We start from the raw sequence: 25,751 nt of genomic DNA, 5'->3' as shown, positions 1-25,751 counted from the left end.
AATGAGGAGGAAGAAAATGTCCAGTTGCCTCTCCTTTGTTAGTAATTCCCTCTTCCCTCTTTGAAAGTTTCCCTGAAAGTGTGCAGTAATTTCTGATGATGGAAGAAAAGGCTCTTGAACCTCACCTGAGTAAGCAGGTTGCTGCTGCTAGCAGAGCATTCCAGAGACCCTTTGTCAGGCTGAACTCCCAGCTGGACACTGGGTCTGAGAAATGTAGGGGGTTGGGGGAGTCTTTGATTTTATTTAGAAGAAACCAGCAGAGCCCACTCCAACTGCATGTTCTGAAGCAGAACCCAAAGCTATGAGGGGATTTCAGAGTTCATTCTGTATCCAGCTAGAACAAAAACCCAGTGACCTTATGGCCATCTGTGAACAAGGAATTACCAGCCCCCTCATTTGCCAAGACCCTGTATGTACTTTTTACATCCGACCAGTGTGCCAATATCATGGGAAAGCCTGCTGGTTAGCACCCTCTGACCTTTGTTACCTACCACTATCAGTAAGGTGTCAATGCCCATTCATTGCCACAGGCTGAATGGCTTGATCCTGGATTAAACAACCAATCAACCAATACCAAATCCCATTATTAAATGCTGGTGGGGAAAGGAGAGTATCCCTCTCCTTTAAGGAAAATAAAATATGGCCCCTGCCCTCTAAGGTGCCCACAGTATGTTGGGCATGGGGACAAACAGCATACAAAAACAACTCGTGCTATAGAGTTGACTCCAGACAACAGGTACAATGCAATTCCATTCCAAAATAAACATTCAGAGGAACAGTGAAGATTTAGAGAGGAGCACAGTACCAAACCTACACCCTAGAATCTCATAGTCCCATGAGTCCCACTTCCAAAGTATTATAAAGGTAATTCTTCATTCATTGAAGAAACGCTTTTCATGCTGACCATATTCCAAACACTGTGCTAGGCACTGAGGACACAGCTATAAACAAGGCAGAGAAGACAGACACCTTTGTGGAGTTCCCAGTCTGGTGGGCCAGGAAGATGCATTCACAATGCAACCAGTAAGCCCTCCATCCATCTGTCTACACAGTCATATGTTCATTTACTCATGCATTCAAGGAACATTGAAAGAGTATTTACTACCTGGCACTGTGCCAGGCATTGGGCACACTGCAGGGAGCCTGCAGATAAGGGCCTGATCCTCTTGGAGCTTAGCATGCAGCAAAGATGTGGTCAGGGCATGATCTGAATAGGAGAGTTCAGGTGGTCAGCAGATGACAAGCTGCTGAGTAGGGGTCAGGGAGGGCTTTGCCAATGAGGTATAGGGTATAGGAATGTGCTCAAATAGAGCACTGAGGTCAGGTTGGAGTCTGCTTAGATGAGACACCCTGACCCTCAACCTACACCCCTTCCTTGAAGTCTTTGGAGCTTAGCAAGATGAACAAAGATCTCCCTAGGCTCTGGGCTGTGGCCTCACAACCGGAAGGCCTCTGCTTAGAATCACGAGGCTCTCCTTCCTGACATCAGCAGCGTTGTGTTTCCTTGCTGCCTCCTGAAGTGCAGGCAGCCTCATCTATGCACAGCAAATCATTTTTTCCAGTGAGAAGACCTAGCAATAAATCCAAATACCAGCCCATACATCTGATTCTGGCCTCTTTCTCATTGTCCCTGCTCACTGCCTTCTCAGGATCACAGCTGGGACTTGCTGGGGACAGGCTGGGCTCAGATTGAAATGGGAAGAGGAGATAAAAGCAAGTGCAGGTACCTAGAAAGGTTTCCGTCTCTGCCCAGGATCTGGGAGCGCTTCCATTTCAGCATTGTTCCTGTTAGTGATATAGGGGGTGGGGAGACGGGAGGGACTGAGAGGTCCAGGAAGTCCCCTGAAGGGCACTTTCATTGGCTGTGTCCATATCCTGCAACTGTGCCAGACACAGTTTGGGTTAGCTTATGACATGATCACAGGCCACCTGCTCTGTGCCAGGCACTGTGTAGGTAGCACAGGACCAGGCAAGATGAGGAAGACACAGTTCTCACTCTGAAGGGCTCACCCTCTGAAGGGACGCAGACATGCCAACAGAGCTCTTGGTCTGATGGGAGAGTCTACAGACATGCAGACAACATTCATCCACAGTGGTCGATGCAAATATACAAGCAAAGGGATGAAGAGGAAAGATATTTAGGGGGTAAAATCTCCTATGCTTGTGGTTGATGTGGGTGAGGATGGGATCAGTATGCAGGAACAAGAAAGAACACAGGGTCCTTTTCCTACATCCACCATTCAGGTTCACTTGCTCTCTGGTTTCAGTTTTCACATATGTTTGATGCCGCTGGGATTACCCACATGTTCCCCTACGTCCTGTTTCTGTGATTGTGGGATATGCCAAGTGTTGATCGCTCCTTGGTATTGCTAGTTTTATTCAGCACCTACTATGTGTCAGGCAGTGATGAGCACTTTCTGGACCTTTTAGCATAGTCTTCACGACTACCCAGTTGTGAAGGCATTATTGTTCCCATTTGAAATGCGAGGACGCTAAGGCTCTCCGGGAGTGCCTATGTATCCGCTATGCAAAAAGATTGAGAGATCTTTGTAAATGCCCCTGGGCAATCCCACCCCAACCCCCCGCCTTTTTTGTTTGTTTGTTTTTTGTTTTCTTGTTTTGTTTTTTTCTCCGTGGAATTAGCTCAAAGGGAGCTGTGCCTGAACTTTGGTTCCGGGGCACCACTGCCCCCCTGCCCACTTTCCCACCCAGAATCAGTATTAGGTTTCAATGTTTTGTTTGAAAGCCTGTTGAGGTGATTAGGCCCAGCACCTGCGGGAGACAGGTGGCTGGACACCAAGATGAAGGCTTAAACTCACCCACACTGATCATAAAAGTAAGACCGCCTGGAAGTAGCACTAGACGTCTTCTAGCCCATCTCTCGCATTTGTGAGTTGAAAAAAAGTAAGGCTGGGATTCGGGGAGTATTCTAAGGTCTCATATGAAGCCAGAGGCCAAGTGCAGCGCACACGTCTGCAGTTCAGGGTCTTTCGCCTTCCACTGAGTCCGCCCCACCCCAGGACCCAACCTGAAACCTGTGGGAGAGTCCCACGCCTTCCCTCCGCCCCGCACTATCCCCTACTACCACCCCATTAAGGCAACAATTAAGGAGCGGGGTGAGGCTCCCTCTCCATCTGGGTAATTATGTTCTCATTAAGAGCGGATGCGCCCGGTCTCTGAGCATTAGCGCTCCAGAGCAGCTTGAAAGGCGCGCTCCCAGCTCGGCTTACGGTGGAAGCGGCGGCCGGGGAGCAAGCGAGCTGGGGGGCCGGTGCGTGGCCCAGCGCAACCCAGCAGAGACCACAGTGATCACCCTCGGCTCCTCGCCTGCGCGGCTCCCGGGCCGCTTAGCGTGGTGTGGAGAACCCGGGCGGAGAAGGTCTGGGCTCGTTGGGTCCTAGAAGCCTCCCTGAGTTCCACTCACCGTAACTTTAAGCCTGGCTGGGTGCCAGAAACGCTGTGCAGAATAAGACACAGCCTCTGCCCTGGGAGAATTGGCGGGGTGCGGGAAGGGAGGAGGCAGGCTGGTAAGAGAGGCCACACTCCAAAGAGGGAGGCTGGAGAAGAAAGGCATGAAAGGCTTCCGGGAGGAGGTGACCAAGGTGACCTGGGCTGGGGAGGAGCCTTTGGGACCAGGGTAAGGCTGAATGAAGGGGTGGCTTTGGAACCCCTACAGGCTTTGTTCTGAAGGGGTTTATTTTAGATGAAAGCAAGAGGCGGGCCCCAGATCCAGAAGGGCCCAAAGGATTCTAAGCATGAAAGGATGCCACTGTGAGGTATGGGTTTCCGAATGGGTCCCCTCCCTAACCTCTGGCTGGGGGAAGGAAGGTAGTCTCTACCTAGTGCTCCTCCTCTTCCATCTCTCTCAGTCTTCAAGTCTCTGGTTCCCTTCCGGCTGAAGCCCAGTGCTCAGAAGATGGCTCCCCTGCCTCTAGCAGAAGTAACACTCACCTCACCTTCACCCCAGAAGCCAGGGAGGTGGCCCAACCACACCTGCCAGGACCCTAAGGACTCAAACCTCTAGGTCCCTGGGGAGAGCTATCCACAGCCCTACTCAGGCCACTGGTAGGCTCAGGCCTGGCAGTAAGGGCAGTTTGGGAGACATGGAGCCCCACATCTCCCCAGGCCCTCTAGGGTGGGGATGCCAGGTTAGCAGGCTAAGCGCTGTGTGGGCTCTCTCTGCCCCCATGGAACCCACACAGTAAGAGACAAGCTCAGCCCCAGATGTCTCCCTTCCCAACCAGCACAAAACAAGGCCTGGTTGGAAGGTGCCGAAGGGGTGTTGAACCTCGGGGAAGCAATGCCTGTATTGTGTGGATAGAACCTCCTCCCAGAGCAAGCAGCCTTTCAGCTGGACTTCTTGGGTCCTCAGCAGGATAGGACTTTGCAAACTGGAGGAGAGAAGGGGTGCTTCAACTTGAATCAGGAACAGCAGGTGTGGAGGCATAAAGACAACAATGGGAGGTGGAATCATCAGATGGCAAGGGAAGGGGTCAGCAGGTGGAGAAAGAAGAGGGAGGCTAGAACCCAATTAAGAAGGTTCTCCAATACTAGGTTCGGACATTGTGGGAGGCAGGAATCCTTTACCAGGAAGGAGGTCTGCTGAGCTACAGCAGAATCAAAGGAAAACCAACCCCTCTTCTTCCAATCTGGGGACAATTTGCTCCCACTGTACTCACCTTCCAGGCTCCAGAGCTGGGGCTCAGAAGCGAGTCCCAGTTCCAGGAGACACAGGCTTCCCCTGGCCTGCACCCTAGCCCAAGGCCTAGTACTCAGGAGCTGCCACTTGGCAGCCAGGTAAGCACAGGCTGCAGCCAGGACTCACTCACCCAGGCAAAAGAATCTGCAGACTCCCAGTCTGGGAGCAGAGGAGGGCTGGATCCACAGAGCAGGAGGAACTCTGAGAGGTGTTTAGATTTCTCCCTGTCTTTATATAAATGGGCAAATTTAGTGCCTGAGAGCGGACTTGCCAAAGTCACTCCACCGGGACACAGCCTGGTGACCCCACAGAACAGGCAGCCACGGAAACCAGAACCCTGGTGGTTCTCGCCCTCAGAAAGAGAGTTGACCCACCCACCTGCAGCCCGGGTAGCGCCAAAGCGTTCAGGGGCAGCTTCCTCGAGCGGTGGCTCTCCAACCTTCGCGGCCCTAGAGCCTCGAGCTTACACTCACCCTACTGACTCTAGGGTCTCCACAAGCCCGAAGGGCTGGCCCTGCAATGGCAGAGCTGCTGGGTGGAGCTAGTTTCGCTGCCAAAGGCTCCAACTGTCTCCGACCTCTCCTTCCCAACCAGGAGACTTCGGAAAAAGCGCGTCTCTTTATTGAAAACAGTTTTTCTTTAAATCCCTTTAAGGTCCCTTATTTCTTCTCATTCCCACTTCCCTGGGGCCTGACAGGGTAGAAGGGAAACTGTTGGGCAGAAACAGAAAAGTACTCGGGTCCACTCCTCACTCGCGAGTCCCTATCTATCTCTGCGGGTCCCGGAGCCACTGGGTTGGAAGGGCTCCCGCTATAGCTGCTCCGCGGCTTACCGGATTGCATGCAGAGAAGAAACGGGCCTGGGTTTCAACAGAGGCCCGGTGCTCCGTGAATTTCTAACTCGAACCAGCCGCTGGGATAAATCCGAGAAACGTTGCTTATTGTGCTATTACTAACTCTCCCTTCTCCCCACGCCCCTTAAAGGAAATAAAATTCATTACTGAATATTGGGCCAGGAAAAAGTTTCTCTGAAAGGAACCACAACTGCAGGGGACCAGCCGGCTGCAGCTCCCAGCTCCTGGCCCTTCGCCCCAGGATGCCCACTCGCTCCGGCTCCCGACCTCCCCGCTGCCGAAGCAACTGGGTCAGCCTTCCAGACTTAAAACGAAGTCGTTTATTTCAATTTTGCTTTCACATTATGTTCCGATACAATTAAAACTCCTGGACGAACCTCTTGAATAAAGTCCTGTGAATGACCGGAATCATAGGTCCTGGGCGCCCGAGTATGCGGCGGGTGGACTCCGGATTCAGAGGCGGTGTATAAAACATACGCTGCTTCGGGAACTGCAGGGCGGACGCGGTGGGAGACATCCGGGGACAGAAGGCGTGAGGAGTCTGCCGCCCCAGGTAGAGTGGTTTGGGTCCTCAAACTGGAACTATTCCTGATGCATTTGGAACGCAAAGAAAAAAAATCAAACTTCGCTCCCGGGTCGGCGGCCGCGCCTGGCCAAGGAAGATTTCGGCCACGTTTCTTACGTTTGCGTCAAAGCTGTAAACACAGGCGAATGCAGTGCTGGCCCCTGGCCTGGCACAGGAAGGAGCGCAAGGCTGGCTTTGCGAGGAAGCCCTCGCGCCCAGGCCTTTCTATGGTTGCGTTCCCCCAAGTCTCCTGCCCTTCAGAACCTCGCCCTTTGGCACCCCCGACCCCCAACCTCCCAGCTGGGGAAGATGAGGAGTTTAGAAAGCTGTTTCAGAAAAATAAAAGTCCCGCTTCGACTTTATTAGATTAAAGCAAAATTAAATCTTGGCTATTCACACATATGTTACAGAGGAAGAGGAAGCGTCCCGAAGAAGCTCCTTGGCGTTTCGTTGAGCCGCAGAGCACGACGGCATTGACAAGCATCAGAACATCAAGCAGCCTTAGATTTCACGATCACTCCGAGTAGGACATAGAAATACGGAAACACAGCCAGTTTCCACTGGCAAGAGTTCTTCGTGTACAAATGATATATATTTATATTTTTTTAAACCAGTCACCACTAAGGTGAGTCCTTTCTCTGCTAACAAGCAGCCGAGGACACTAAGTATCTTCAGCTAATTAACTTGAGCAGTGTTTTAAGAAGAGCAACACTTGCCAAATTAAAAGTACCTTCCCCATCCAAAACAAAACAAAACAAAACAACAACAACAACAAAACTTACCCCCTCTCCCAACTGAAAAAAAAGGTTGGGGGCGGGGAATATATTAGATTTCAGTAGGCAGAAGGATTCAGAGGGGGCTAGGCAGAAAGATTTGAGATTATGTAGTGAAATACAAAGTTTCTTTAAATAAATTGCAGGGAACATGAAGTTGGGGGATAAGAAACAACGACAAGGCCGTCTCTTTCTTGATTACTGCAACTGGAATGGGGGAGGCGAGTTTATTTTTGGAAATGGGAGTGCGCAGAGCTAAGCGAAATTTATGTCTCCTAATAAGGAAATGGACAAAGTTGTCCCACCGCTGGCGCGCACCTTTTTACCCAGATACAGTTAGAGAACATGTAGGAAGTTTCAAGTCGTGCTGCTTTCTCTCCCTCTTAATTTCAGCCTCTTTTTCACTCCCCTTTCTGCCTTCGCCCTCTCCCCACCTCCCTTCAGGCTATGAGCCAGTCAGAGAGGAAACACGAGGAATCCGGAGAAGGTCGAGTACTTCCAGCCCCCCATCAAGTTTCCCCGCTCCAGCTTGAGGTATGCTCGGTCGCCTTTCTCCATTTGGATTAGGACTCCGTTGCTGGCGGCCTCCCGGGTCACGTCCTGGTCACCAGCGAAGGCTGAAATCACCGGCCACCCGTTTAGCATGAGGCTCACCTGAGAAAGAGAAAGGCCCGCTTCAGAGGCGCAACCTAGGCAGGCACTGAAGCCGCGGTGGAGCGAACCTCCCCACTGCTTGGCTAACAGCCTGTAAGACCTGGAAGCACGGAGAGGTGGTGGTGGCGGGGGGCGGGGGCGAATGGTGGAAAACGGGCTTTGGAGTTTACTACTGAGGCTCCAGTGGGGCGAAAGACCACACATCTGGGTGACAGGAAGGGTCTGTCCCCAAAACGGGAGTTGCTCTTATTCCAGTTTCTCAAATGAGCGCGCCAAGCGAATCTCGACTGTGCTCTGTGATCCAATTTAATAAACTCATGAGGTGGCTCTAGCGCCCTGAGACCTTTGACCTCTCTCCCGTTTCCCCTCAGCCTCAAAAAACAAAGAACAAACAAAAAAGCCGCAGGAACTCAGGCTCCCTCCGGCGCTATCGGAAAAACAAAACCGAACAAACAAAAAGCCCCTAATCCCTCCTGGACCCAGTTGCCAAGACACAGCGGAGAAGCCACTGTGATTTCTGATTAGAAATCTCGCACCGAGCGGCACAATGTATTTTCTCCCCAAACCACGGGCTCAATTCCAGCCCCCATCCAGCCGCGCCCGCCACCGCCTGGTTTTGCCCTTGTGGTGGCACCGTCAGCCAAGGGCCTCGCGCCCTCTCCCCAGCTGTGCGTCCCGCCTCTCTCGGCGCCCAAAGGAAACCTGGACACCTCTGGGGACCCTAAGAGCCGGCGAGTGCTTGCTGGGACACGGCTGGAGCCGGGAAAGAGTAGCACTACGCCCCCTCCTTCCCTTCTCTCTCCACCCCTCACCCCCCCGGGCTAAATGCTGCTAGCTCAAAAACCCAGAGTCCGCACGGGGTGGGGATGGGGGCAAGTGGGAGAAAACGGGGGCCCTGTCCGTGGTGCTGAAGACAAGCATCCAAGTCCGGGAAGGCTCCCCAAGCGGCAGCTGTCTGGGGCGCTAACAACAGCAGTTACAAGGAAGTCCCTGCAATCCAGGGAACCCTTCGGAGGGGCCCGGAAGGCGGAAGCAGAAAATTCTGTCTCTGGAGGGATGGAGCTGGATCCCAAGATCCAGAGACAGGGAAAGCAGAGGGCAGTTGAAGCCACAGAACTGAGAGGCCCCGCTATCTGTCCCTCCAAGCAGCCCGAAGTACATGCAGCCGCCACTTCTGCCTACCACCTCCGGACAGCCCGAGCACCCCTGCGGCCAGTAACCCCGCTACGGGGCCAGGGCCCGGCCCGAGGCGGCGGCTGACCTGTATGGTCTGTCTGTTGTAGACTTTTACCACGTGGAAGTTAAAACTGTAGATCCCTTTTCGCGGGGCGATGAAAGTGCTGCGTTCTGAATCAAAGTTGCTCCCAATGTTCACTAGTACCTATAACGAGACGGGAACGAAGGGGAGTGGGCAGCAATCGGTCCCGGACTGTCGTCCCCGCGCCTCCGCAGAGCCCTTGCAGAGGACCGGGCATCGGTCTTCCATCCACCCCTCCCTCACCAGCCCAATCTGCACGCCGCGGGAGGAAGGATCTCTCACCTGGTCGAAGTAGATGATCATGGTGCGATTACTCATCTCGGACGGCTCGTGGTTGGTGCTCCTGATGGCAGAGAAAGCCACCTTGGCGCTGCCAGAGCGCACAGAGATGCCCAGGGCTGTGCCCGTAGGATCGGACGTGGGGTTGGAGTCGCACACCACCAGGCACTTGCCCTCCAGCACGATGGGCTCCGTCTCATTCTGCCCGCGGGCCGGGCCCGCCAGCCACGCAGCCCCCAGCAGCAGCAGCTCTACGGCGCCCAGCATCGCGCCTCCGGCGCCCACCCCGCCCCCCACCCCCGGGGCTGCTCGCGCCAGCCGCCCCCCCCGTCCCAGTTCCTCTCCGAAGCCCCCTCCTCAGCTCCGTGCGCAGCTCCGCCGCCGCCGCTCTGGACACTACAGCTCTTCCTCGCACTCTGGACGAGCGTCCCCTCCGCGCTGTGTTCCCGGAGCCCCGCCCGGGCCTCAGGGGTGCCGCGGCTGCCCAGCCGCACTTGGATGCATAGCCGCTGCTGCTCGCTCCCACTACTGCCGCCACCTCCTGCCCGCAACCGCCGCTGCCGCCGCCGCCGCCGCTCTGAATTATTGATGCAGCCAGCGCTGCAGCCGGAGCGGGCGGAGAGCGCGCGCCGGGCACAAAGGCGCGGACCGCGGCCTAGACCCGCCCCCGGCGCCTCCCGGCCCGCCTCCCTCAGAGGCCCTGTCCCCGCCCTGGCCGAGGCCCCGCCCCCCAGCCAATCCTGACGCGCCGCGCTCCCCACCGAGCCAATGACGGCGCTGTCCGCGCGCGGCCACCTGACCCCGGGCGCCGTTGTTATTAGGCTCGGCGAGGCGGGCGGCGCGCGGCAGCAGGGTTGGGCTCTGGCCGGGAGTCGACGAAGGGAGCGCGGGCGCGCGCCCGCGTCCGCGCACAGACGGTCCGCCGCGGCGGGTCACTTTCTCGCCTCCCGCCTCGATCCTGTTCCGCCCCCCTCGGCCCTCCCACCCGCCCCCGATGCTCGGCCCTCCTGCCCGCCCCCGCTGCTCGGCCCTCACGCCCGCCCCCGCTGGTCGGCCCTCAGGTAGGAGGAGGCGCGCGCCGGGGTCGGGAGTGGAATAGCTAGAGGCCGCGAGTCGCCAGCCCGCCTGTGGGCGCGCCGGGTGGGAGGGGAGCGCCTCCCAGCGGGCGCGGGCGGGAGGGCAGCCGGCGCGCTGGGCGAGTCTAGCGCAGGGTCCCGGCGGCGGGGCTGCAGGGCGCGTGCGCGCGCGGCGGGGCGGGGCCTGCGCGGCTTGGGGTGGGCGCACGTGGTACCCGGGAGCTACTAGGCAGGCACTCGCGGCGCCGGGCGTCTCCGCGTCCCTCTGCTCCACCAGGCGGCCGCGACGGTGGAGCTTGGCCTCTCGCTCTCTCCCGCCTCCCGCAGCGACTGCTCTGCTCTGCCAGGCGCGGAGGTCGGATCGAGAGGTCATTCATTCATTTCTTAATTTGTTCACTTATTCAGGAGAGATCATTGAACCCGTACGGAGTACCGGGTACTGGGCCGGGCGCTGAGGACGCGGGGCTAAGCGAAAACAGCTGAGGCCCGCCTTCGTGCCCCTTAAAATCCAGCGTGCGGGGCGGCAACGAGCACTGCTTTTCTGTTTTGCACTTAAAATTTACATTTTGCATCCGTACTTTTTATTTACTGTGCACCCTTACGGCGTGCTTTATGCACCCGTGCCTGCACCTCCTAGCCTTGAGTGTAGAACACCAGATGGGCGATTTTTCGAGAATAATTTTTACCCTAAGTGGATTTTCGTGCCACGCATGGACTTGGAACTATACACACGTAGTCAAAAATGTGAAAGTCAAAATGCAGCTTTGCCAAGTGGCAGGGAGAGAGGAGAGCTGCGAAGATGGGGAGAGGAAGGGAGCGATCCAGGCGTTCCAGGCCGAGTGCGGGAGACTTAGCCCTGCAGGATGAACGCGGGCTGGTAGCCGGGCGGCGGGAGGGCGGGCGGACCTGTCCGTCAAGTACAAAGCAGAAACGCGGCTCCGGACCCCAGGCAGAGGCCGGCTGGAACATTTACCACCGGCTCCCGGCGCTCCGGTCCCCACTGGGCGACCTTGAACCTGGCGTGATCAGTGGAGTTAGCGCAGCCTTGGGAGCTGGAGAGACGCGGGGCGCCGGCGGAGTGCTCCTGCCTTGGGCCTCGGGGCTAGCCTCTGGTCCGGCCTGCCGGCCGCCCCCAGGGTACGCTCTCCCCCACGCGGGTACACCAGCTTTGGGATCGCCAGCAGCCATGTCTCTGCTTCTAGATCTCTTTTTTTTCTTTAAGACTTAGTTGATAGCTGTTTAAGGAATTATGTAGAGGAAGTCTCACCTCCGACCGCCGCCTCCGTTGAGCATGGCCGGGGTCACTGGGTGGGCCAGGAGGAAAGGAAGGGGCGGGGAGGAAGCAGCAATTTTACTTTAAATAAATATGACACAAAAATATTTTTTCAACTCAGATCTTTCTGAGACATCCCCAGAAAGCGTTGCCAGCTGTGATTACACCTAATGTGAGAGCATGAACTAATTTAAGAGGTGAGAGCTGAATAATGAGGCAGCATCCCGTGTAGCGGCCAAGACTGGCGGCTCTGGCAGCGTGCTGGAGGGCACCGGGAGGGGCACCCTTGTAGAACCAGCCCCTGGTGCCCCGGGGTCTTCTCAGTGCCCTAGCGCTGCGTTGTCGGTCACTCCACAGATATTTACTGGATGCCTCCTGAATGCCGGGTTGCAATCAAGAGCAAGAGATGGGGCGAGTGAAAGAGCCTGTTTTCAGGAGCTCACGGAGCAGGATTACGATTACTCAGAGGGAGGTGGTGGCCAGCCTCTCCCTCTTCTCTTCATGCTGAGGCTCTGGTGGGCAGTGCCCAAGTCTGAACTGCCATCTGTATGCCAGTGGTTACCCATCTTGTATTTCCAGTCTTAGCCTCTCTCTGGTCCAGACTTGTCATTCTAAGGGCCCTGTTTCACTGACCCACACTGTCTCCTCCCTCCCTGCCTTCCACACTCAGCCCTTCCTTTTTCCCTTTCCCACTGACAACAGCTGCACCCACCCAGAGCTGAAAACTCTCAAGAACCCCATGTCTAACCTAACTCCCTCTCTATGCCCTGTTGCTTGAGCCATTCTCATTAGGCTGATTGTTAGGAGTTCATTATCTCCTAATTTTTCATCCAGGAATTGAAGAATCACCTCCTGCCTCTCCCATATACTGTTTATTCTTTCATTTGATGATGTCTGTTAAGTGCCCTGAGATATGTAACCTCCACTTCCCTCCCATATAAGTGAGATTTCACACTGATTGCTCCCTTGGCTTTCCCCATCCCTTGTCCACATAGTATGTGTTCAAAATAATGAACATTAATTTAATGTTAATAGACATGTGCTTTTTTGAATTGTGAGGATTAAATGAAATCATGTGTCTAGGGAGGAAAATCCATTAGAAACCTCAAAAGCAGTCATGTTTGTTTTTGCTATTGTCACATTGTTAGAGTCAGAATTCTTTTAGCTGCAAGTGACAAAACTTAAGGACTTTACTTGGTTGATGCAAAAAGCCTCGGGTTAGGTCCTGCCATTTAAGGTAGGGCTGGATCCGTCAATCCGGGTTACCAGGATCTGTTTTCTAGTTGTGGCTTCATTTTCAAACAAGTTGTTTCCATATGATAGCCTCCTAGAAGGTACTACCAGCTTAATCCTAGCAAGAAAAAAGAGTACTTATTCTTCAATATTTGCAGCAGAAGTCCCAGGTCTGTCCTTATGAAGGCAGTTTGAGTCGCTTGCTCTTCTCTGAACGTGGAGAAGGGACTGTTTAGATAACTGAAGTTGGATTCAGGTGCATCCCCTGGAATGGGGTTTGGCATTAACTTCACGTGGTCTAGAATAAAGGGGTTCTCCAAAGGAAAATTAGGGTAGGAATGCTGAGCAAGCAGAACCAACAGATGTCTACTTTAGTCCTTCCCAAAGGGTGAGCTGCAATACATTGCACACCATCAGAATGGTGATGAAGACGGATACAGTAGCCAAGACAATAGATGTGCGTTTGTCATGGTCTTTTTCAGTCTTCAAGACCTCAGCTAAACATGAAGTCAACCACTCACTATGATGTTATTTGAGGTTTAGCTTTGAAGTGTAAATGTACCACAAATAGTAGAGCCAGATAAATATAAATAAATAATGTTAACAGTCGACTCTAAAAGATTTCTTTGGTAACATTCTGTTGGAATTGGTTTCTATCTTTTCATTTGTTAGGTTCCTGGAAAGTGAAAATTTCATTTCTTTGTGGACAGGCACCTAAAACATCTCATAATTCATCAATTAATGAAAAGCAAATGAAAATTTGAGAGAGATATTCTGAAGAATAAAAGGATCAAGTTGGGTCATTTCTAAAATGTAAGACTATAAGGTTTCACTTGCTAAGGCTATTGAGGGGTTGAATTATTGGTAAATTATTATAGAACCGCTTCTCTGAGGCTTTTAAAAGTGATGTGTTACAGAGATTTAGGGAACTGCAAGTTTGCAGATAAAGAATTTGTACTGTTAACTGTTCTATACTTCACCTGCTGCTTTAAATGTGGCCTTATATTTTGAAGTCAAACATTTATTTTCTCTTATTGCGTTCTGAATTTCCTACTACAATGCATTTTGAGAAATGAATATAACAGCAGTCTTGATAGATGCCGTATTCATGGCAACTCTGTCCACCCCCGACACCACACCCTGGAAAAAAAACCAACTCTCTATTGTTGGAATGAGACAACATTTTCAGGAAAAGGGAACCATTTTCTCACAGGATATAGAACAAATTCATCCTTTTATTAAATCAAAATGGATTCTCTAATGTTTATACATATCATATAGGATTTCATCTCTTTCAGTCTTGGTTCAAAGGCCCAGACAGTACCATTTCCTAGTATTTAGTCCATTTGCTCATAAGGCAGAAGAGAAAAGCTACTTTGTTCTGAAGGGTGTTAGATTTAGGATTTCAAGGTTATTTCAGATTAATGCCTGGAACTAGACTATAAAATGCAGGAAAGATTCTAAGTTGTTCGAAGATGAAATATCTTAACTTTCACCAAAATCTCTGTCTTCTGGGTATATATATATATTTTTTGCCTGTCCAGATTTATTTTAAATACAGTATTTTGGCTGTTTACATTTTTAAAAGTTACATTTCAAAATTGTTTGTAATTGGACACTTTCATAAAATGTAGGAAAATGCAGTTTTACTTTTTAATGAAGGACAGGTCTGTTGATAACATTTTGATTCTTAAAATTATTTTTATCTTATAAAAATGAAACAGTGCATTTAAAGTGTCTTCAGCTCTTATGTTAATACCAAATTATACATTTTCTTAGCCCATGTTCAGGAGAGACAATATATCTTCCAAATTAAGAGATGCTGGCACCATTTTTAAAACAAGGCCTTGAATCTGCTGTGGTATGTGCTGGTAGGAATTTTGTATGAAGCTGTTATTGAAGTAGATGACATTAAGGTCAAAGGGAAAAAAAAAACAGAAAATAATGTAATCCTACAGAGCTGCTCTTGAGAGAAAAACCACATAGGTAACATCAAACACTAGCTGGAATCTTTCCAAGAAGTAATTATCTGTGTGCTGTTTGCACTGGTTGATTATGGGGACAAACCAAGGTTTAGCCAATTCAGCAAACATTTATGGAGTGCCTGCAATGTGCATGTCACTGTTTTAGGGCCTGTGCGTACTGTAAAGATGACCCACACATGATGTCTGCCTTGCCGGAGTTGGTGTTTAGCGATAATAAGAGATGCATACCTGAAAAGCCTATTTAAGACTCCTCCAGTTCTACAAAGAAGGCTTCTTGAAAGTGGTAGGTTTAATTATTCCTTGGATTTATTTACATTTATCCTATAATCAGAAGATATACAAAACAGACTCATGCATATATAAAATTAATAGATTAGAAAGCACTTAAATATGTCAGGTATTTATTTCAAATGTATTTGGCATTTATCAAAGAAACAGTAAGTGCTGTCATCCATGGGTGGCTGGATTAACATGTGGGACTACTTATCACCAATTTTGTTAGGGATCTTAGGGAAATTCCTGGATCTTACATTCACTGGCAATTGTGTAAATACTTCCCACAGCTCAGAGACCTAACAGGGTGGGGTCTTAGAGAAACGTCTGTTGAGCCACAGACGTCTTTGTTACCAGAAGGAAAATGAAAGAAGGAATTTAAATACAGCTTGAAGAGAGGAAAATGCATGGGAAATGGGGCTGAGAGGGCAGCTATTTTTTAAAAAATTTATTAAATGGAAAAATCCCCAAATGTTATTTCCGGTAGATTTCTTAGAAATTAGGTCAGAGAAGCATGCTCAGTCTTCTCACCCTTATCAGGCCTCAGTGACAGGTATTTGAACAACTGAACCCCTAATGTGCATGATCCCCCACCCCTGAGCCAGTCTCTGCCCTCCTCTTCCCTCCTGTTGCCCCTGGAAACTGATCGCCACCAACTGGCCTCTGGGAGGATTTGGCCAATGGAAGGCACTGGCAGAGGGAGGAAAGTGAGGTTAGGATATTTCTTCCTGCTGTCTCCCTGCTTCCCTGCAGAGAGTGTGAAGAAATGACCCTGAAAAGTATCTGGCAGAGGATTCTTCTTTCAGGATGGTGCCTCCTGCTCAGCAGCCCATCCTCCTCCCTTAGGCTCAAGCTCTCACTACAGTATCACTCCTTCCTCCTCCATCTTTAGGGAGAGGTTTGCCAGTTGGTGGGTTCTAAGCATATCTCACTGATTCCCCCTGACCCTGCCAACACCTCTGTAGGTTGTCCCTTCATTAAAATCTCTCCATTTGAACTATCTGAGTTTAATTCCATTTCCTTCTGGCATCTCAGTGATACATGGTATCAGTATAAAATCTCGCTTCACCTTCAGAACCAAGAGATTTGAGACATTTTATCCTCTGTGGAACCATTAGTTATTTCATCATTTGTTGTATCAGAAAAAAAAAAAGGAATGCAAATCATTCTTACAAATTCAGATTTTCATATTACCAATGTTCCATATTTTAAACAAAACTGTTCATCGTAAGTTTTAAAAATTAACTACTGGAATAGTTAAAGAATCTGAATGTAATTATGTAGCTTTCATAATATTAAAGTAAAAATACTAAAAGAAGTATTTCTTTTTTTTTTTTTTTTTTTTTTTTTTTTTTTTTTTTTGAGACGGAGTCTGGCACTGTCGCCCAGGCTGGAGTGCAGTCGCCGGATCTCAGCTCACTACAAGCTCCGCCTCCCAGGTTCCCGCCATTCTCCTGCCTCAGCTTCCCGAGTAGCTGGGACTACAGGCGCCCGCCACCTCGCCCAGCTAGTTTTTTGTATTTTTTAGTAAAGACGGGGTTTCACCGTGTTAGCCAGGATGGTCTTGATCTCCTGACCTCGTGATCCGCCCGTCTCGGCCTCCCAAAGTGCTGGGATTACGGGCTTGAGCCACCGCGCCCGGCCAAAGAAGTATTTCTTAAAGAAGCAAATGCTCGATCTCCAAGTAAATTTTATTCTCTGCTCTTCCAGTATAAGAATACGCTAATATCTTGAAAAATATATTATTTTGTGAACTCATGAAGCTATTTGAGTTTTTGTAAAATGAAAACCTTATGAAAATGTATTTTATTATTGGAAAGCTTGACCATTACTACGATTTAATTTTTTAAGCTTGTAAACTTTATTTGTGCATATTTTCAGCAAAGAAGGATTTTATTGTTATTACATAAAATAGGCGATTTCTACATTTTAAAATCACAAATTGAAAGTAAGGCACAATAAAGTATATTTCAAGATATAGGTACTCAGGAGGCATCCTTTTAGTCATCTGTTCAATGTAGCCATCTATTTTATACCTACTGTCTACTATTGTTTGAGGTCCTTGCCAAAGTATTACAGGCTAGTTAGGAAACATAAAACAATTAGAAAGTAATATTTGACGAGTAAGCTATCTATAAATGGCAATGAAGGGTAGAATAAATTCAATGAAAATATTTATTTAATCCTAGTGTTTATAGGTCTAGAAGAATAGGCTGAGTAAATTAGTGTTTCTCTGGCTGTTGTGGTAACACATTGCATGCTGTAACAGTTTTAAGTAATTACAGTTGCATTAAAATTTATCTATGGCTTTGTCATTATATTCTAAAATGTCATGAGTACTTTTTTCTGACTTCAATTAGTATGAAATTGGTTTCCCATATTTAATTAACCAAGAATATCAAGATGATAGGGTGTTACTGAAGTGAGACATCTGTAGCCTTTTCAATAAAGACCAGAATTTTGGAGTGCCTTGAACCCTAATCATTGATCCTTAATTCTTATTAAGTCAACTGCCCACCTTTTAAAGACTGAGGCCCAGGAAGAGTAAGTTTCTCTGAGACAATGTGTACAGTACAGTGGTTCTTGGGTATTGGCTCTAAGACCAGATACAAAGAAAGGCTAAAGTTCCATTTCATGACTCATGAGGTGAGGGCCCTTTGTTAAGCTGTATAACCTCTGTGCATAGTTTCCTCATCAGCAAAGTCAGAAAAAGTATGTACCTAAAGGACTGATTGTAAGGCTGGGATTAGAGAATCCATGTGATCAGCCCTCACCAACAGGTGCTGCCCAGTTCATGAGTGCTGCTGCTGTCCTGCCCAAGTACCCAGCTTGCAGGAGTGCCGGAATTAGAGTCCCAGGGGTGTTCTCCACGGCCACATGCTTGATCCAGGTCTATCAGGTGAGTTGGCTCTTTGCTAGTGGTTTTTCTTCTCTTGCTGTACAAGAGTCCAGACAGTAATGTCTTTCTTTCATTTTTATAGATATATTCCATTGAAAGTCCTCATTCTCAAATTTAAAACAAAGACTCTTTGTGTACCTCAATAGCAATGTACACACAGTTGGCTTCACAAACATACTGTACATTTCTTTTTTTCTCTATTTATTCAACAAATGTATATTGACTACCTACCATATGACAGGTGTTGTTTGTTGGCAGAACCAGGCATCATCAGCAAACAAAACTGACAAATCTTCCTGCCCTCTGTGGAAGGCATCTGAGGAAGAGACTGGATTTTGTAGCAACATGTTATTCTCATTATAAACTTTATTATTGGAATACTAAAGCCAAATCATCCCCCATCTCCTTGATCAGGGTGCCCACCTAATCCAGGCAGCTACACAATTGTGAGAGTCCTTGTTTTTTTCTGCTGAAACATCCTTAAAAGGATACCTCACAATCCAAGATTTGGCTTTTCTTAAATATGATTTTTAATTTTTTTCATTTCTATCTAGAGATTTAATTGGAAATGGAAAATCATCAATTTTCCAATTAAATATCTGCTCCAATCAACATTATACCTTTTAGGTTGTCATTGTCATGTTTAAGTTTAAGCAACTTTAAGGCTTTTGAATCTGGCTGCCTGTAAATTAAAGGTGAAAGTAATTGTGTTGCATTGGTACATTTTGTCAATTGAGACTGGTTAGCTTGTTCTTAGTGTACGAAAAGTTTATTTTTCTAATGTAGATTAATAAAGGAGATAAAGAAAAACAAAATTAATGATTTATGTGGATGAGAAAATAATCATTTCCTTAAGGATTAAATAAAATTCATACCTTTTGTTTCTTTTGAAAAGTTTTTAAAATAAATTTTAATGTGTCCTTTAAATATTCCTTTAAAAATATATCCTATTTTAAAATATACTCTCTCAGAGAAGGAATTGATATTGATACCTGTGTTTGAAATAAAAAATAGCATGCATAAGGACTGTTTTTCTAGTTGGCTGAAGCTTTTTCCCTTTCTCCTTTACATCAGTGAACCAGCATCTTGCCCTTCAGACCCTACAGCACACTCTTGGGCTCATGAAGTGTATGACACATCCTCCTTGGAGGATCGGCCATGTCCTCGCTGTCATGACCACATGAATTCTTCTGTATGTCTTTTCTCACAGCTGAGTACTCCTTTCCTGACCCCCTTGTGGAGTGGGGAAAGGAGGCTCTGACATTATGCTTGTGCAAACATAATCTAGAGTTTTCTGAGTCTCCTGCATCTTCATAAATGATTTTTTGTTTTATGCTGGGACAGTAGTTCTTTAAGTAGAATATTCTCCCGTGGAAATCGCCCACAATGCTGAGAGTACACCTTGCAAAAGGTAAGTCTAGAACATAGGGTGCCTCCTCAGCATTGCCCAGAAGCTGAAGTTAGGACTCTCTGGAATACCAAAAACAAATTTATAGCAGTTCATGAGTGTAAGGAATTATGAACACCATGTGCACCATTATCCATAGATGAAACAAAGAGCCACCACGCAAGTACAGACACAAAGCCCTGAAGAGGAAGCCATTGACGGGGCTCTCATTTATTCTGTAGAAACCCACTTGCCTGTTTTTGAACCAGTTTTCTTTGGAGCATATGTCTCACTGTGCAACCAAAGTGGTGTTTATATCCTAGTCACTTGGGAAAAATTCTGTCATTGCTTTTTAGGCCTGAAGCGTGGAGCTGGTAATAGATGGGATTTGGTACTTCCGAAGAAAAGACCCTACTGCAAATTTAGAGAGTTAATTTTTTCTTTTGTTCACCATAATATTATTGTTAGATGGAACTACCTTTTTTGACTAGAAGTTAAATATAGAGGCCTAAATCAGTTTGGTAACTCCCACTCATTCTAAATGAGAACATGTTTGTTTCTCTCCAATGAGATGGGAAATATTTGAGGCTCTTCATGGTATCTCTATCACCCACTGCATTTTTTCATTTGATGTGTGTTTCCCCATGTATTTGAGATCATTTTCAAATAATTGCCCTATAGAAATCTACTTGATATTTAATGTAAAAAAAAAGCAAGATGCAAAATTATTATAGGATGCATTTACAGAAATTACAAAATTTCTGTAAACTATTTATGGAGGAAAACTTGCAGAGTATATGTCAACACATTGCTTTATTATTGTCCTTGGTTATGAGTTTGGTTTTCTGAAACCTGCTTTGTAGTTTTGGTGTTTTCTCATCATTGGTACAATCGAGGCATTTTTCCCTCTTCTTCAATCTTGCAAATCACACGTGAGGATGCTCATAGAAGTGCCTCTCAGATAGGCTGTTGTTTTGCTTACACCAATAAATCATTTATAATTAGAAGTAGAAAACTTTTCTTCCCTGTGCAAATACATCCCTTTCAAAAGCAGTTCTCTTTTTTGTGAATGATGTCTAGGGTCTAAGAAACTAGGGTAACCTTTATTATATGCATTGCTCTAATCAAAGCATTGTTTTGTATAGTGAACTCAAGGTTACATGTTTAAGAAAAGCATCGGGTTAATTCCATCAGGAAAATTGTCTTATTCATAAACCTTTAGCCGTTGGAAAAACACCATTAGGAGGCCACGCAGATGTGTATAACTGTATAGAATTTGACAACCAGCAAAACACAACAATAGCCTACGTTTGCAGAGTGCTGTTTAAAAACCAACATATCTTTCACCAACAAATACATATTCACCTCAACACGAGACTTTCATGTGGTTATTAATATCAAATTTTTGAATGTCTAAATTTTGGAGTGTAGTCTACAAGAGGTAAACTGATTTGCCTAAGGTCCTTCAATTGACAGAGGTAGAATTATTTTCTGTCTCCTGGCTCTGAAAACCTGTCAAGATCCTCTTGCAACACTGTCCTTCAAAAACACACTTCTGCTGACTCCAATGCTGGTGATGTCATGCTTTAGCTAGTAGTTATCTGTGACTTAACTTTAAATATGGAATCTTTTTTTCCTATTAAGCAATGAGGTTTAGTTTGAAAATTCTTAGAGATGATAAACCCCTCTCCTTTTTTCCTTCCTTCTCCTCTTTTGTCCTGAACAATGTTCCATATATGTTACTGCCAGAAACAGATTCTTGACATTCCTGTTATGCTTTTCCTACCTTGTAATCATTTCTACAGCTGTTAGCATTGCCAACAATTATATTTCCACTTTTAAAAAATTGTTACAAAGATGCAGAGAGAAAAGAGGAAAGCCAAGGAATAAACTACAAGCAATTACAGGATATTTTTGTGATGTGACATTTTGGGAACTCAGGGGTAATGCATCACTGATACTGCACTACTTTTTAATATCTAGATTTTAATATTTTGTATGAAGATAAAAATTCACATGCCTTAAACCTGACCACAACATAATAGGGCATTTATTTTTCTAATTTTCATACCATCCACATTCCTTAACTATAAGAAGAATGCTTATGTTGTACTAGGTATATGATGGTGCCAAGAAGTAGATGTGTACAATTTACTAATACATCCTTTTGGAAAATGCATATTAATAACATATTAAGGAGTAAATTGACATTGTGCAAAGTGAGCCCGTGAGTTTAAATGTATGGATTGTACACCTTGCTCTTCCCAATTGCAGATTTAACGGGATTTGATGACCTAATGAGTTTATTTCTGAATGATTTATATTTCTTTGTCAGTTTAATGATTTAGTATTTTAAATATTCCTAAATCACATTTTATTGAGATATGCTATTACTGTTTCTTTCCCATCACTTAACAAAGTTAAGTCACTCCTCTCGCACCCCACTTTTGTACCTACCAATGTTTTTTGACAGTTACAGGCTGATTGGCTTGACATGTCTTAGGATACCCACCCAAAGAGAGCTTCATTTTATAAATACCAAGCTCATTTTCCTAAATATTTTCAAAAAGATGGAATTTATCCTCATATGGTGTATTCAGATTAATAATTTCAGAAAGGGTCATGTGACCATGGTATTACATAGCTGTGGAAGTCCCTCCAAGATCTTGTTTTGGGATAGAAGGACTCAGACATCCCAACTTTTAAATTAATGAACTTACTAAATTCTAAAACTTTGTAACAGTGTTAATTTGAGATGTGTGTTTTGCCTAAGGTGTGTTTTGCTTTGCAAAATGCATCTCCTTCATTTTCATATTATGTTGGAAGCTTAGCGTGAAAGAACATGCCTCAGAGGGAAACCATAGGTAAGCATACGTTAACAAAAGTTAGTGTCATCATGTTTTTGTCTTTGCCTGTGGTTTTTTAAGTGTATAATGTTTAATGTTGATTTGGCTATCAAATTACATTTTCTTTTGTTAAAAAATTCTGTAAATTAGAAATGTACTGAATCATTTATTTAGCAGACCGAAGGTGGGTAACGATGGCTAAAAGGTTTAAGCTACAGTAATTTGAAAACGAAAATACATAAAATAATGTCCTTTCTCTTCTACTCAATGTTTCTTCACCAAATAAAGTCCAGCCTGCTCTGAATTTGTTGCCAGTAGGACCAATGTTCCAGTGAATCATGGTTTAATATACCTTGAAAATGGCACATCTGTTCTGCGATAGCATACCAATTTTAGCCTCTTTATAAAATATGAAGAGTTTGTCAACCAGAATAATCTAGAACCTGGCAATTCAAATACTATTCAAAGCAAATGTTTTATCTAATAACTAGAACTAAATGTTAGGCCTCATGACAGTTCAACATTTACTAAACAAGTTTAATAACAGGGTAAGCCCTCAGTATCCAGAGCAGAGATAAGCACACCATATTTACATATACAAATTCTGCCTTTAGCCATCTGAAGGGGCCCCGAACTATTGCAGCCAGCAGAGAGTCTTTGCATTGTCCTAAAATCCATACTATACTTTATGTTTTACACATTTTAATAGCTAGTTTAATAAAAAGTACCATGCTTAATTCTCTGTATGCATTATTTCAAGTAATTATTGGAATAATCTTATAAAGTGGGTACTTTTTGTCTCAGCTTACAGGTGAGAAAAGTTAAATAGATCACCCAGGGCTCTGCTAGAACGTATTGAGCATGGATTTCATCCTGTTCAGTCAGACCCCAGAAGTTGTGTTCTTAACCATTAGTAACACATCATCCCAGGCAGGCCCTACATGAGCCTCATAACGAATTTTATGCTGGATAATATTATCCCTATTTCACAGATGGCAAAACTGAGGTCCAGAGACTTTAAGGGACCTACTCAAGATTACAGTCATGAGCAGCGGCACTGGGATGTAGGGTCCTGGCACTCTACCTCACGTGGTCCTCTTTCCTGTTTTGGGTAGGTCTCTACTACCACTACTCATTTCTGATGCTGGAAAGGCTGTGTTTTATACATTTCTGTTTCTGGCTTGGAACGAAACACTCTCTGGGTCTCTGCTTGATCAGTGACCCCTCTAAACTGCACCCCACTACAGCAGGGATGGCATAAACTTCTTTACACAGCATCTTTTTGTTCCCACCTCACCCCCAGAGCTGTAATAAGTAGAGCCTGCCAAATGTCAAAGAGATGATTTGTCTTGTCACCACTAGTTTCCCTTTTCTCTGCCTTGTATGTAACAGGAATATTCTTTAGTTCCCCCTTATGTTCTAAAGCAACTTCCCAACCTAAAAATAGAAAAGGAGCTGTGAGTCATTTACACCTTAGTGTGAATGTGCTCTTGTGACTGTGCCAAGGCTGTTGTGCCTAACTCTTTTAATGTAACAGCAGAATGAGAGTCTCTGGATTCTCCTTGCTCCTTCCCTGAGAAGAATGAAGTGGGAATTGTTGGTCTAGACATCAAGACTACCAGAGACCTATTGCTCAGAGATGTTTGGGCTGTACAATTGCTGTAGATATGCATCTGGAGCAGCCTTTTCTGAGCAATGGCATTATCAGTCCAGGTTCTCTCACTCTTTCCATCTCTCCACTTGACCCAGGTGGACTCTTGCCCTCCACCCCTTCCAACTTGTCAGTGATTCAGAGAACATTCTCCATCCTTCGAATAATTACATTCCTTCATCTTGCGGGGGACCCAATTCAGTGATGGAGCGGCTCTTGGGAGCAGCCTTGGCTTATAGTGCAGCTCTCTGCTATCTTCAACAGGCTAGTATTCGGGGAGCTTGGATGTAACTGGTTGCACACTCGTGTGTGTATGTGCATGTGTGTAGAGCAGTAAAAGCCTTCAAGGTAGATGCTCAAGGAAGCCTCAGACATCTAGCCCCATTACTGGGGCAATGTCTTACTTGGGTTTTTCCAGAAACAGACCTGGAGACCAGGATTCAAGTGCCACTGGTATATTTGGGATGTGACTCCTGCAGTGCTGGTAGGAGAGTGGAGAAGCGAGGCAAGGAAAGGAAGGCTGTCAAGGAGCATGTTAGGAAGTCATTCACCCCCGCAGGCAGCCCGCTGAGGACCTCTGGGAGGAAGTGTGGCACACAAGCCTCAGTATTGCTGCCCTGTGCCTTGAGGGGTAAGGGATGAGGATTTTCCCCACCGGTTCCCTATAGTCCTTGGTGAGAGCTTCTGGGGTGGAGGTTAAGGCCTTTAGGTCAGAGAAATTTTCTTTAGTTTAGGAAAAACCTTTCAGGCCAAAGTCCAGACACTCACTGGAACACACTGAAGTGGTTAGGTCCAAGGGCTGTAGGCAGAGCTCCCATATGCTTCTGCAGAGGTGTTTCAGGTGGAAGGAGTAGAGAGAGCCTTCTCTGCTTGCCACCGTCTTCAGCAAGGGTTTCTGTATCTGTGCATTGAGAATTAAATTATTCACATGGTCAGAGAAGCCCATCACCACTGATAATTATTGTAGGTATGGAAAACTAACGACTCAGAAGGGAGAAAAAAATACCAAGCAGTTGGTTTGGCTGAACACAAGTAAAGCCTCTCACAGTCACTGATGTGAACTGCTTATTATCAATGTCTGATTACAGTGCTGCATACTAATGATTATGCGTGTCATTAAATGTGTCAGATTAACTTTGTTATAAAATTTATGACAACATTAAATTTTATTACATGCTCAGCCTTCATAATGTATTGCTTCTGTAGCATGGTTATAACTTCAGAAAAACCTCCAAGACAGTGTTGTCTTGATGACTACACTGCTTATCAGTGAGTCTAGTTTCCCTGTTCATGTAAAATATTCACATTACATGACATTGTCACCAGCTCTGTCTCAGGCACTAGCAGTGCCCAAGCGATTCAACTTGCCCAGTGATTGAGGCTGGGGAGATTACTCCCCTCTCTTTGTGAATTATCTTGCTGTGTATTATTCATTAATTCAACCAACTCTTATTTAACCCTAACCATGCAACATGCATTGTGCAGGTGGTGTAGATTTAGAATATGGATTAGAACCTGATTCCATCCTCAAAGAGCTCCTGATCTAGTAGAGAATCACATCACTTTATAGATGATTGTTCAAGAAGGAAGCTTGTTCAAACATGAATAAAAGACTGTGCATCTTCTGACTTTGTAGGTGTGGAATAACAAAGCTGTTCCTTTATTTGGTTTCCAGAAAACATCTCCAAAGCTATACCAGTCATCATGTTGTGCTTTCAGAAGTGAGTAACATTGTAGGACAGTACTTACTGCATGGCCTTAGCTTTGTGTGCTAGCTGAGCATTTGTAAATGGAAGGCATTCACGGGTAAAATGTGTTTCTTTTAGTCAAACGCACAGTGGTAGTGCCTTTTTAGAATCCAAGCTAAAGATGTCATCAGACGCCACATCCACACACTTCTTAACAAAAAGCCAACTGGAAGAACTTTACTATTTACAACAAAGGCAAATGCTTGTATCAAGAAGTAGGCTTAGTACCACAGGAAGCAGAGTCAAATATGTTCTTGAAATTTATTAGTTGACCTAAAAATAATGTTTTGGGAAGCCAT

At 46.4% G+C, this 25,751-nt stretch overlaps 1 protein-coding gene and 1 long non-coding RNA gene across 9 annotated transcripts in view; one reads left to right on the top strand and one right to left on the bottom strand.

The window, feature by feature from the left end:
- Positions 1 to 5,849: 5,849 nt before the first annotated feature.
- The window catches only part of CBLN1 (cerebellin 1 precursor), a 680,545-nt gene continuing 660,643 nt past the window's right edge, over positions 5,850 to 25,751 (bottom strand). The window contains exons 2-4 of one of the 2 annotated variants that reach the window (XM_050774829.1): positions 9,085 to 9,656; positions 8,806 to 8,925; positions 5,850 to 7,544 (exon numbers count right to left, since the gene is read on the bottom strand). In XM_050774829.1, the coding sequence (XP_050630786.1) occupies positions 7,347 to 7,544; positions 8,806 to 8,925; positions 9,085 to 9,348 (582 nt within the window). In that variant the 5' untranslated portion in view covers positions 9,349 to 9,656 and the 3' untranslated portion in view covers positions 5,850 to 7,346. Of the gene's footprint in view, positions 7,545 to 8,805; positions 8,926 to 9,084; positions 9,769 to 25,751 lie in introns of those variants that run through there. The other variant, XM_050774828.1, reaches the window with a different exon arrangement.
- Positions 9,924 to 25,751, top strand: part of LOC126944938 (uncharacterized) — a 42,623-nt gene continuing 26,795 nt past the window's right edge. For 5 of the 7 annotated variants that reach the window (XR_007722235.1, XR_007722230.1, XR_007722233.1 and 2 more), the window contains exons 1-4: positions 9,924 to 10,142; positions 13,336 to 13,476; positions 14,794 to 14,931; positions 17,702 to 17,820. This is a non-coding gene — a long non-coding RNA (uncharacterized LOC126944938). The other 2 variants (XR_007722232.1, XR_007722236.1) reach the window with 2 other exon arrangements.

Source organism: Macaca thibetana, chromosome 20 (assembly GCF_024542745.1).
Source record: "Macaca thibetana thibetana isolate TM-01 chromosome 20, ASM2454274v1, whole genome shotgun sequence".
Lineage (NCBI taxonomy): Eukaryota > Metazoa > Chordata > Mammalia > Primates > Cercopithecidae > Macaca > Macaca thibetana.
This window is presented reverse-complemented; position numbering and strand designations above follow the sequence as displayed.